Here is an 11,347-nt window from a genome sequence, read left to right as displayed (position 1 = left end):
AAGATGGTTCGGAACCTAAGGTCAGGTTATATTCCTCCATCCAGAAAAGATATTGCTGATAAGTACTTGGATCTTGTGTATGAAAAGGAATATAAAAAGTGTGCAGATGACCTGAATAATAAAACTGTATGTCTTTTAATTGATGGGTGGTCTAACATCCATAATGAGCCCATAATATGTGTCACTAACAACATCCAGTTGTCAGATTTATTTAGTTGACACAATAGATACATCAGGGAAACCTCACACTGCTGAATATCTTTTACAAATTGTACAAAATTCGATCAAGAAGGCTGAACAAGATTTTGGTGGTCACATTGGAAGTGTTGTGACAGACAATGCAGCAAATGTCACCAAGATGAGAAAACTCTTGGAGGAATCGAGTGAACCTAAGCATACCGTCCTCACATACGGCCTATACCGTTCCTTGTATACTTGTGGCAAGTCTATATAACACTGCTCTTTATATTGATATGCTAAAAATGTCCTTTAGCAATCAGATCGCATACCAGATAGCAATCCCACAATATTTAAAATTTATTAAAATAAAAAATTACTTAAATCAAATAAATCTGATAAAAAAAAAACTATTTTTATGTTTTTTAAAAAGATAGAAAATAAAAAAAGAAAAATCGCCAACCCTGGTGTCCAATAACCTTATACAATAATACCTGATAAGTCCGGCTAAAATTGGCATTTCAAAGCATAACAGCCCTAAAAATAGTTTCTTATTTCACTATAAAAGTTTATATTAACTTATACTGCATTGAATAAGTCAATAGTTGACATATTTATCCTATATACAATGTTAGGTTTCTAGTTTTGATATATTTGTCCAATATAAAATGTTAGGTTACATAGAAAGCAATAGCCTCCGCTAGCGGACCCAGGGATCTGGGTGCGCACGTCCTGTGTAATAGTAGTCCTTGATATGTATGTATATATATATATATATATATATATATATATATATATATATATATATATATATATATATATATGCATATATGTATTGAGACATTCTGACAGGTTGACGTAAGTGGAGTAGGAAACACTGAAGCAAAACGCACCGAGGAACGCGCCCAGCTCTGTTAATTATATTATTACACATTACAGGAAAAATTACATCAGTTTACTCCCAATCCATAGACCGAATATAAACGACCCCATCAGGAATTTATCCTTGGGAATGTTATTGTGACTGCTTAGAGTTGATAATGCTTTCACAATTCCTATTTTCACTACACGCATGTTGTATACGTATGCATTGTATAGAAACTTGCATGTTTAAGGTCATACTTATACGTCTGTATATGCACACATGGCATGGTACCTAAAGGCTTGTTTTTGTGATCACTTAAAATGTATTGCATTAAGTTGCTCAGAGCTGTTTGGGCAAGGTTTTTTTTCAATGCATAAATGCTTCATTTATTTATTTGTTTATTTATTTATTTTCATTAATTTCAAAACATTGTTGGACTGGGCTGAGTTGGGTTGTATTATATTCTGTAAAAAATGGTAAAGTGATTGATTTGTATTGTCCCTACTGAAAATTATTAATGGGGGGTGATACTTGTTGTTTGGTATCTTTCATTGTTGGGATGAACTACGCTAGTGACACTAGTCACCGACCAAAGTAAATATTCCGTAGCCAACGCCTTATCGGGGTTACGCGTCCGAACGGAAAGGTAAGCGTTTTTCACTAAAGATAGTCTATGATAAGGTGAAACAGATACATGTTAATTACAAACCCCCTTGCATCGTGCCCTGCTGTGTTTGGCTTGTAGAAATAGGTAAGATACGGTGGTGTCGTAATTATCTGCCGTGCATTACTCAGCCATGTTCGGACGTAAAACCCCGATATAAGAAGCCATGTTCAGACCCGATGCCTTGGATTCACTTGGTAACTGTTTATGTAAAAGAAGGCCCATAGAGGACCCCACGAACTTTATACCAGTTTATCTCTTACCAGCTAATTTTCTTCAGATATTTAGAGATGAATTAAATTTATCAATGGGCGGGGGGCTCCGAGGTTCCTCTGCCTCTGGGGAGTATCTGGCCTGAATGTGTTCAAAGTCCATGCTGTGTAGACTTAGAGGGGGTTTACACGGTTCGTCGAACGCGGTTCGACAGACACGTGTTTAAAATGATGTGTGAACGGGGTATTTGGGGTTTAACCAACGTGTTCGACAACCAAATACCCCGTTCACACATCACTTTAAACACGTGTCTGTCGAACCGCGTTCGACGAACCGTCGACGACCGTGTAAACCCCCTCTTATGCATGATACTCCATCGCGACGCCCGTTTCTACGGAATCGATGCCGACTGACACTATAATGAGGCTGGTATACCATTCCTTTCTACTATACCAACTATATTTTTGTTCTTCCCTCACGGAAATCCTGCGGTGACAGTGCGTGACAGGAGGTGCAGCAGTTGATCTGTGGAAGCCAACAGTCATAACCGACAGATCGGCAGACGCCTGCACGACTGAGCAGCCCTGTTCAGGATACGCTCTGCTCACCCTACACGAGGAAGGGGCGAGAGAAAGTCCCCAAATATTAGTTTGGATAGTCCTATTTTCTGTAGGAAGTTGCGGAGAGGTGAAGAAGGTATTAGTTTTGTTGCCCAGGATTTGGTGTACTCGTTGCTCATTGAAGGGGGGTAAAATGTGTTTGTGCTTGTGTGTGTGTGTTTACCTAATTGTAGTACACAGAAAAGGATCAACACTCGTTGGGTCCCGTCTCCTACTCTCCAGTTTATCATACCTAGCCTCAAATGTGTGTGTGTGTGTGTGCGTGCGTGTTTCACCTTGGTCTTGGATCGCGCGCTGGACTCGTGATGTATAAATTTACTCGTATATATGTACATGTGTTTGTGTGGACATTCCTGCGTATGCATACATTATGACGTCATTAGATGCCAACACCAATTCAGGTATCTCTTCTTCTTTTATCCTGGTTGTCGTCAGGCTATTTCATTCATAATCGTGGCAACCCTGCCAGCACTCTTCATTCGTTTACCCACCCCTCTCCCTCCCCTTCCTCCTAACGTCAGCGGCACAAGTGTTCCAAGCAGCACTGTGCCACCTTCGACGAAAGGGAGCGGGCCAGGGGTAGTATTCACCAAGGTTCCAACGCATTAGGGGTTTCCACTTTTCGAATATCTTCCCAGTAGGAGAGTAAGGTTCAGGGTTTTGTGAGTCCCAAAATCATTCCCGTAATGGAGCTACATATTAAAATGCTTTAGATAATTATGTGGACATGCCCTACGATCTGTTTTTATTATCATTATTTATTTATTTATTATTATTTTTTTTTTTTCTTTATAGATTTGGTAGCCTACTATGGCCGTTTACCTGTACAATCCCTAAAAGCAATTTTCGCCATCCCCGTCTAATGAGCCTTTTCTTTTCCCTCCCGGCAGATTGGATGCGGTGGTCCTTGACAGGCACGCCGCCCTCGTCCTCGCCTTCGCCATGACGCTGCTCGCCGTGCAACGCAGGTGCCGGCTCGTCCCCCGGCGGGGATTGCTCTTTCTCCTGGCGCTGCTCCTCCTCGTCTTCCTGGCAGCGTCCCACTTGGGGCTCCTGGGCCCTCAGCAGGCGGCGCTGGAGGGACACCCGTGTTCCGTTTCGAGCGAGCAGCGGTACCAGCTCTTCACGCTGCTGGCGTCCATCCACCTGCTCTTCAGCAACCTGGGCATCGCCTACTTCCTCTGCTACGATTCTCTCTGGGGCGCCATTCAGGAGTCCGGGCCCCTCCCCTGGGACGCCAACGCCTACCTATGCGCCCTCAGCGCCCACATCTCCAAGCACGACGAGGCCTCCCTCCTGAGGGCCTTCCGCAGGGAGAAGCTCCTCCTCGAGTACAGCGCCGCCGAGGGGCACTACACCATCAGCAACTCGACCGCCGCGGCCTTGAGTGCGAGCTCGGGGGTGAAGTCGCCGACGGTGCAGGTGGTGCTCTTCGAGGAGGACACCTACATCCACATGATGCGAAGGGTCGGGTGGCGGCGACGGCTCCTGCCGCCGGACTGCGAGGCTCACCCGAGTCTCAGCTGCTTCCCGCCGGCTCTGGTGCGACTCCCGCTGCCCTTGCACCCGTTTGGGCCCCTCGTTCTCCCCGTGCCCCATGAAAACATGGATTTGCTCAAGTTCCATTACCCGGAGACGTGGTGGAAGCCGCTCCAGCCCAAGTGCTGAAGACGGCGGGGTGCTGTCCGTCGGCTAACTAACCAACTACCTCTACTAAGCGTAAGCGCAAACTGAGGTGACGCAGCACAGAGCAAAGACAGATTTCCTGTTGTTGAATTGAAGTACAGTTTGAACTTCTCTCTTACTTGAAAAGTTGAGGTAGTACATCGAGAAGCACTTCAAGTGAAAGAGAAGTTCAAACTGTAGTTAAGTTCAACAACAGAAAGTCTGCCTTTTTTCTGTACTGCGTCCCCTGTGTCTCAGTTTGCTCTTAGGCCAACTCACTACCTCTCCCCGTGAGTTAACCCCATTCATGCCAAGGAGTCCGTCACCGGGGATGGAAAGCCTGATCTACGAGTACACTATCGCCCAGTGACCGTCGACGGGCTTGCGTGAGAAGATAGTCGTCGAATACTTCGTGGCAAATTGACGGTCATGTCCGTGCACGTGATTAAGCGAAATTACTAGGTACTGGTCGGCATGGACCAACGACGATGCTAACCACAAAAAAAAAAAAAGATGAAAGGAAAAATATAAAGTATCTCACCGTCTACACACGCTACTGCCCGGCGAGAACATCGTAGTCCTATAGTGTGGACGGGACACCTCGGACATAAATGGGTTGAGGGCCTTCTTCCAAGGTGAGCAATTCTCGCACCATGAAGTAAATTAGCGAAATAGTGTTTTTTTTTCAATAAAACTAATAGTTTCGCTCGATTTTTTTGTGCAGTTTTACCATGGACAAGTCAACCTGCCTAAAGCTCTACCGTCCTACACAAAATAATAAAAATGAAAATTATAATCGTGACCGGCTTTTTGTTAAGGAACCACGCATGCGCACACCACGGAAGAAAGCCGTCGATTTACGGAAGAGGCGAGTCGGCGAGTAAAGATTACCGAGCCGACGGACAACAGTCAACGACTTGCTAGTCGTGTGAAGACGACTTAATTTGGTTTTGCCCAAGGCCCTGGAGAGGTCTCCAAGGTCCTCCGACTGATGTGGCCAAAATCCGCAGAGAAAAGTCTTCTTGGTCACATTTATATTGTGTTCTCATATGCTGTGGGGGCAGACTAGACGTCAAACATTGATTTCAAAATAATAAACGTGTTTCCGTGGCCCGCTACGTCATGCCTATGCGAACCATGGCGAATTTTGAAGAACCATGAGAATTAAATATTTTTTGCCAGGGCTAGAATTTAAAGATGATAAGGTCAGTTCATTTTGGAAGGAAAGTTAACAGTGTGGCGACATTTGTCAGTCGCACCTATTTGTGACGTCATGTCGTTAGTCTCTCCAAAGAAAAATTGAGAAGTTTTGGCGCCGTGAATTTTATTTTCATTTTATAATAGATCGCCAAAGTGTGTTGTGCTGTACATTATATATATATATATATATATATATATATATATATATATATATATATATATATATATATATATATATATATATATACATATATACAAGACAATGTTAAACCAAAGATGTAATGACGATGCTTCCGACAGTTTTAGATAGATGCCGATATTTTTTAGTTCTGATCTGTCAGCATTTTTGCTGGCTGACTCGTGGTGCAGACTTCGGCATACAGTGGGGAAAAATCCGCATCACTGGATTAAAGGTATTACAGGGATTTCATATAAGATGGAGTGTGAAATTTATTTCTGATAATAATAACTGCAGTCCAAGTCATTGTGAATGTTCATTTGCTCAAAACCCTTCTCACACAGCCTGCCAGCCTGCCTTCCCATCTGCCTGCCTGCCTGCCTGCTTCTCTGCCCATCACCCTATGCATTCCTTGGCCCTCATACGGAGCTGATCTTTCTTTTATCATTTCTGGCTGCCGCATGGTGATTTTTATCAACTTAAGGCGTGAACGCAGAAATGGGCAGCCAGTGTTAATACAACATTACCTATTGTTGGTAACTACATCTGCAACCACAATACACCTTCATCTCTTACCCCCCACCCCCACCACCTCCTACGACTGGACCCTGGCGACCACAATAATCCAGAGGGGTCATCTTGACAAACCCCCGCCATTTATAACATATCACCTTATCCTCAAGTACAACTCACAACACTCTCAGCAGAGTACAACACATCCCATGTCGCGCTGAAGTACAACATGCCTTAAACTACTTTTTCTCGTAGTAGTAATAGTAGTAGTAGAGCTTCCTCATCCCAACCCCCTATTCCTGCCAATTTAAGTACATCCCTTCATCCTGCAAAGTACAACCTCCTCTCCCTACTCATAGTACAATGTACTCCCCTTCTTTCGAAGTACAACATGCGTTCTTTACCCTTAGCTTTAGAGTTCCTTTTCTAACAACTGTACAGCAGCCACAGGTCGAACTCAGTCTCATGCCGGAGATCGAGTACCGGCCCTCGGGCAGTTTCCCTTAGTGGGGGATGAGGAGGCTGTCATCCAAGAGGCAGGACGACGTTTCCTCCTCCTGGAAAACAATGTGTAGGCGGGTACACCACCAGTTTCCGCTCAATGTGTCATTCAATGCTTCAGGGAGTACAGTAGACTCATTTCTCTTTCTCCCTGTCTCTCAGAGGAGAGCATGATGTCTTGATACATTGTCACTTCTTTCTTGACCTCACTTGCTCACATAACCCGTATCTAGAGTCCCTCTATGCAGAAAGTTGCGACAAGTTTGCAGAATGGCCACAAAATGGCTGCCTGTCCGGAATTGTTGCAAATCTCTGTACAACAACCCGGGATATTAAGTGGCAAAACACAATAGCTTCGAACAAACGGTAAGCGCGAGCGAAAATGACTTGGCCACAAAATGGTGCCTTGGGTCACGTGACTGATATTTATCGTATTGTCATGTCGCAACTGTCTGTATCAAAGGATTCGAACCCTATCACCCCAGCCCGTTCCATTTGAATTGTGGGTGTAGGTACTCCTTCACACTGCCTCGTCCGTTTCCACTTCGTGTACGGGCATTTCCTGTATGGAACATCATCAGTGACGTCAGTACATTACAATTGGGTGGCCCGCCCCTATTTTTCATGAAAAAGTCAGATTGCGTCAAAAGAATACTTTAATCCAAGAATCTCGCCAATAAATTTTTTTACTTCAGCTTGTTCCCGTTTCAAGATTTTTCATACTTCTTTAAAAATAGGATTGTTATTATCATTATATATATTTTTTATCCGTTGACGACCATAAGCACGAGCAAATGGATTGAGGTGAATATCTTATCCTTATTGCAGATAATATCAAGACAGTTCAAACTCTGGGACGCCATGTTTAGCTCGCAAGAACAGACCTTGAGTACTGAGATCCTGATTAATTACTTTGCTGCTAATTAAGAGTAGTTCAGAGAAGCTACTTGAACGTGTTATCTGGTGAGAAAGAGAGTAATGGTAGGGCTCGGTTTCGTTAGAAGTTTAGTGACGAATTTGAGTCGACCCCAATCTACCCACTCCCTAACCCTCATCACTGTAACCGAGCCCCCTAACCACCATTCCCGCCCCCCTATCCTCCCAACATCCGTCTCCACCAGGGTGACCTGTGAGGTCATGGTCTGTTTACATTTAGTGCCTTTATAAAGAGAATTGCGACATGACGATACGATAAATGACCCAAGGGGAGCCATTTTGTGGCCAAATAATTTTCGTTCGCGCTTACCGTTTGTTCTTGCAATTGATTCTTTGAATCTTTTGTGTTCACTGAATATGCTGACGGTTTGTTGTGCATTTGGATACGCCAACAGTACCCTTATACACATAGTTGCGACAACTCCGGACACGCCGCCATTTTGTGGCCATTTCTGCCGAGTTGTCGCAGTTCACTCTGTATAGCGGGACTCTTGTTTACAGTAACCTAACGGAGATCAGTTCAAATGGAGGAATGAGATTCATTGTTGTCAAGATGTACTCATAAACCCCTTAAATTGTGACATACTGCATCATTTCATTTATTTCAATCGATCAGACTTCTTCTCTTCCCTTTCTCTTTTCTTCTCTTCCCTTTCTCTTTCTCTTTCCCTTCTCTTCCCTTTCCATTCATCTCCTTGCCTCCCCTCTCTTCCCTTCCATTCTCTTCCCTTCACTTATTCCTTCCTTTCTTTGTTCCCCCTTTCCTTCTTCACTCCCTTTTTTCTTTCCTTCTCCGTTCCTCTCTCTCTCTCTCTCCCTTTCACTCCTTCCCATTTTCCCTTCTTAACTCATTTACTTCACCCTAATGTGTAATTAAGTTTTATTTCAAACTTGGGGGTTGTATACAGTGTACCTGTAGGTTGGCTGACTGCTTGTGTAGCCCCTGTAAATAGGTCTTTTTAAATTCCTGAAAAAAAAATCGATGTGCTTTTTACCTTCATCTATTTTGCTCAAATACGTGTAGACATGATCTCCAAGGCTTTGATATCGTCATTCAGAGTTTAAGTATACAGAGTCTCTCCACTCATGGGGAGGAAGGGGTCATACGTGACGTCATAACGGTTTGAGGACTGCGACTTGACGTCACGTCGACTCAGACATTTCAAGCAAATGTGAGCAAACTTTGTATACTTAGATTTTAATTTGTGTTCTCATTTTCGGCCTTTATTCCTTCAATTCGGTGACTTAATGTGTAGATTTCTTTGTGGCCAACTCAAGACGGATTAATTCAGCAAGGCTGGATTAATCAGAATCTAATTTATAAATCGATCGAGACTTCATCTGCATTTCAAAATGTCCTGTTGATCGCCACAATGAAAATCCAGTGTCACTTTATTGATGGCATTTACCTCTTCAGCAAGGTGACAGACTTTCTAACTTGGTCTAGTCAATACCACCAATTTTATTCAACTTAGGAGTAGATTGGAGCTGAGTCCGCCCTTCATCATAAGAAGAAAATAATAGGGGTGTCAACAAAAAAAACGCATCACCAAACTGAAGAAGCTAGGCCTAATCTCGAACATTTGTCTGTTTTCCTTGTAGCATTTGCTTGAGGATTCTGCATTTCCTGATGCCTTCCAGTGCTTTTTGTCTTTTCATAAGAAGCGTTTATCCATTAAGGTACATGAATCATTACTTTTTTTAACCCAAACTCGAAATATACAAGGTCTCTCCAAGCATACCCGACTCCGACGTTATTTTCAAGTGGACAGCTTTGTATACTTTGACTTTTTTTTGTATGGATTGCAACAGTTTATATGTTCTGGAGCTCAAATGAACTTGAATATATAATGAGATTTTGATTTAATCTAATTTAATTTGTTTGTTGCTTTATTTATTGTTTTACTTTTTTTCCATTGTTGAGAAATGGGATTTTTTTTCAAATGAATTGTCCATGTAACCCTTTTCACTTGTTAGTTACTCTGATTTTTTTTGTCAGTAAATTTTTTTAATGTTAATGAAATAGGTATTTTCCAGTAGAAAAAAATAGTTTTAGTTTTTAAGAATAACTCGCCATTTAAGCTAACTATAAGGCCGTTTTGAATGGCACTGCTTTTGACGCTAGAAGCTAACTTTTTTATTCGCTGCTGAAACGCTCGACGCGAGCGGTAAAGCTGAACATGTTTAACTTTATGGCAGCGTCAATCAAACGCTGCGAATTCCTGATTTTATTCGCTATCAAGTTAAGACGTTTCTCCAATGCAAATAAAAAGCAGCGCCGATTTATTGATTGATTTATTAATTTATTTATTAAAGTATTGGGAGGGATCTCTTCACTTTATAACTAGAAGGACACACAATTTCGTGATTTATCATTAAAAATGGTAAGTAGTGTGTCCGAAAAATACATTTCCACAACTTCAAACAATTTCACCAAAGTTTTGCTCTTCTGGTCGCTTACTGAAAACTTACCCATTTTCAATATGGCAGATACATTATTTTAAAAATTGAAAGATTAATCACAGAAGAAAGCAATAATTTTTTTGTATCAATATTTATTAATGTTTATTGATGTGGGCCATGACTCACAGTTTGGGAACCCCTGGTCTAGAACGATGTTCATAACAGCATAGAATACAACAATATCCTGAATTTAAATAAGATTGATAAATAGAAAAAAAAATAAAAATGCTCATCGAGTGGTTACGGAACTTAATTAATTTTGTTCTGGTTAATGGGTTTGGATCTTTTCGAATGAGGTTAGATCCCTCTTAAAGGGGTTGGGTACCTCTTAAGGTAGTTGGATTCTTTTTAGAGGATTTAGATCCTATAAGAGGATCCAATAAGAAGGATCAAAACCCATTAAAAAGGATCTAATCCCATTAATAATGATCAAATCCTATTTTTAGAATCCAATCCCCTTAAGGACAGGCAATTCCAAGCTGGTAAGGTCATCCCTTGGCCGAATAAAACTGTAACTTTAGCCAGAACTAAATCAGCAAGGTATGTCACCATGTAGAAGAGCTTGATTGAGATTAAATTAAATCTTTCGGTGTAAACCTGCAGAATATAATCTATGAAATATGTTATTGTATAAATATATATATATATATATATATATATATATATATATATACATAATATGACGTAAGTGGGAGTAGGAAACACAGGGGTCTTAATTTGAGTTTATTCCTGACTAGTTTCGCAAGTATGCTTTCTCAAAAGAAGCATATATACGAAAGTAGTCAGGAATAAACTCGGATTAAGACCCCTATGTTTCCTACTCCCAGATACGTCAACCTGTCAGAATGTCTCAACAACATATACATACATACATATATATATAATATATATATATATATATATATATATATATATATATTTGTGTGTGTGTGTGTGTGTGTGCGCGCACACACACACACACACACATATATATATATATATATATATATATATATATATATATATATATATATATAGTTGTCCTGAAGGTTTCTCCTAGCTCAGGTAATATACACACATTCTGTGTGACTCCAGACGATTCCAGTCAACTACTATGAGCATCCCGCAACCACTTGTCTTAAAAGCCTCTCCATTCAGTTAGATTCGTGGGGCGACAAATGGACTAATCTGAGGCGCTGATATATATATATATGTATATATATATGTATGCATATATATATATACATATATATATAAGATGTATATATATATATATGTATATATAAGATGTATATATATGTATATATATATACATATATATATATACATGGATATATATATATATATATATATATATACATACATATATATTC

General features: G+C 41.0%; 1 protein-coding gene across 4 annotated transcripts in view; it reads left to right on the top strand.

Moving 5' to 3' along the window:
- The window catches only part of LOC143038582 (uncharacterized), a 34,373-nt gene extending 23,674 nt beyond the window's left edge, over positions 1–10,699 (top strand). For 3 of the 4 annotated variants that reach the window (XM_076207979.1, XM_076207981.1, XM_076207980.1), the window contains exon 2: positions 3,430–10,699. In XM_076207979.1, the coding sequence (XP_076064094.1) occupies positions 3,482–4,207 (726 nt within the window). In that variant the 5' untranslated portion in view covers positions 3,430–3,481 and the 3' untranslated portion in view covers positions 4,208–10,699. The remainder of the gene's footprint in view (positions 1–3,429) is intronic. The other variant, XR_012967579.1, reaches the window with a different exon arrangement.
- Positions 10,700–11,347: the final 648 nt, after the last annotated feature.

This window comes from Oratosquilla oratoria, chromosome 24 (assembly GCF_046742065.1).
Source record: "Oratosquilla oratoria isolate Oo_2021 chromosome 24, ASM4674206v1, whole genome shotgun sequence".
NCBI lineage: Eukaryota > Metazoa > Arthropoda > Malacostraca > Stomatopoda > Squillidae > Oratosquilla > Oratosquilla oratoria.
This window is presented reverse-complemented; position numbering and strand designations above follow the sequence as displayed.